Source organism: Puntigrus tetrazona, chromosome 22 (genome assembly GCF_018831695.1).
Source record: "Puntigrus tetrazona isolate hp1 chromosome 22, ASM1883169v1, whole genome shotgun sequence".
NCBI lineage: Eukaryota > Metazoa > Chordata > Actinopteri > Cypriniformes > Cyprinidae > Puntigrus > Puntigrus tetrazona.
The window spans coordinates 16,098,222-16,100,336 of NC_056720.1; the positions used below are offsets into that span (position 1 = coordinate 16,098,222).

Below are 2,115 nucleotides of genomic sequence, written 5' to 3' on the forward strand. Positions count from 1 at the left end.
TTGAACACTGCCGAAAATCTACAGAAATCCTAGGTTCCAGTCCTAACATTAAATAACATGGAAATTCCCCTGTTGCCTGATGAGGAGTCTTGTTGTACAAAAAGAGTACCTAGGGAAGGCCAGTTTTTTTGGAAAGTGGCAAAGTGCACAACAGATCATGCAATGCCAAATCTTGAGGGCTTCAACACTTTGAAGTCCAAGGCCAGAATTTTGTTTGACCAGGCAGCCAACAAATGTCCTATAAAAACTACCAGTGATGAGGGGATGTCTTTAGCACGCTGGCGCTGTTCTCACTTCTAACACCAGCTGGCAATGTCTGTACAGTATGAGGTAATCATTGGAAAAATATAAAAGTAAATAGGCATTAATGGATTCACTAATCCACTATTCAGTACAGATCAAATTAAGCAGGTCTATGAATATTCAGTGGGTGGGTTTGAGAGTTGAATAATGAAACCTTGTATTAAATGGGCTGGTCGCTGTGCTTTTCATTCGTATAAAGCTAGGTCATGTCAGTGACAAGGATCAGGGACCTAACTGACAAGCATCTTCACACAGAGTCTACTCTTCAATATCCATCCATCATGGAAGTGTCTGATTGGGAAGTGACAAATGTGGACAATCAAACAGTCCGATACTGCTTTCCAGGCAACAATTTGTCTTGTACCAAAAGTATCAGACCAGAAGCGAAGTACATTGTTGTGTACATTTTCATTTCTGTAATATCAGTGTTCACTGTGTTTCTGAACTTGTTGGTGATTGTCTCCATCTCACACTTCAAGCAGCTCCACACTCCGACCAATGTGCTGATCCTCTCTCTGGCCGTGGCTGATCTGATCGCAGGACTGATTCTCATGCCAGTGCAGGGAATGAAACTCATTGAGCCATGCTGGTACTTTGGAGAAATATTCTGTTCAATATTTCCTCTTATTCTCTATGTGGTTGTTACAGCATCTCTTGGAAATTTGGTTATAATATCCGTGGATCGATACATTGCTGTGAATGACCCTTTGCGATATCCACTGAAGGTCAATACTAATAGAGTTGTTATTTCCATTGTAGTAAACTGGTTATTCTCTTTCTTTTATTCATTTTATCTATTGTATGAGTTTTTAATCAATCCAGAAAGAACCCACTCATGTATTGGAGAATGTGTACTTTCTGTCAAGTTGGAATATCTAATATTAGATTCCTTTGTTTGTTTAGTGGCACCTTGTTCAGTAATTGTTTCTTTATATGTGAAAATCTGTTTTGTAGCAAATTATCAAGCTAAGCATTTAAACTCGGTTACAGACAAAAAGGCTAAATCAGAAAAGAAGGCTGCAAGAACCTTAGGGATTGTAGTCCTGGTTTATCTTCTTTGCTGGATGCCATACTATTTAGTTACTCTTTCCCTTGGGCATGATGAAAATGATGCTCTTATAATTAACGTAATGTATTGGATTTTATGCTTGAATTCCTGCATGAATCCACTTATCTATGCAATGTTTTATCGATGGTTTAGGCTATCAGCAAAATACATTTTGACACTGAAAATATTTGAACCTTCATCACAGTACTTCAATCTGTTCCCAGAAGAGAAATGATCAAACAAATCCTGCAATAACAAATGTAAATAAGATTTATATCCAAATGCATTCTTGTTGAGAAAATCCTTTGATAACATTAGTTGACAAGTCATGTAACAGCTATGTTTTTAATGTTTAAACATAGTGTCTAACTATTGCTAATATATGATCATGTATCATCTAACTCACATTTTTATTTGTGAATGCCTCTGCTTCCATGCTCTGTTTGTACATATATATATATATATATATATATATATATATATATATATATATATATATATATATATATATATATATATATATATATATATTTTTTTTTTTTTTTTTATTGTTTTAGAAAGTAAAAATTTTGTTTTATGTTCAGTCCCAATTGTGACTGACTGGTGGGATAAAGTGTGTACTGAGATATAATTTTTCTGCAGTCATAAAAATGATAAATTGTTAGATACAGTCTTTTTTAACTGTTTGATCATGTTCTAATGTTACTATAATGCTTAAAAAAAACTTATGCAACATTGATAGAAATGCTGAGATTATTAATAAA

At 34.5% G+C, this 2,115-nt stretch overlaps 1 protein-coding gene across 1 annotated transcript; it reads left to right on the forward strand.

Moving 5' to 3' along the window:
* The first annotated feature begins 509 nt into the window (after positions 1 to 509).
* On the forward strand, positions 510 to 1,586 carry LOC122327228 (trace amine-associated receptor 13c-like). The gene has a single exon (XM_043222436.1). The coding sequence runs from the start codon at positions 510 to 512 to the stop codon at positions 1,584 to 1,586; it is 1,077 nt and encodes a 358-aa protein (XP_043078371.1).
* Positions 1,587 to 2,115: the final 529 nt, after the last annotated feature.

Excerpts from the sequence above, each read along its gene's own strand:
- LOC122327228 (XM_043222436.1), top strand. The coding sequence starts at position 510 with ATGTCAGTGACAAGGATCAGGGACCTAACTGACAAGCATCTTCACACA.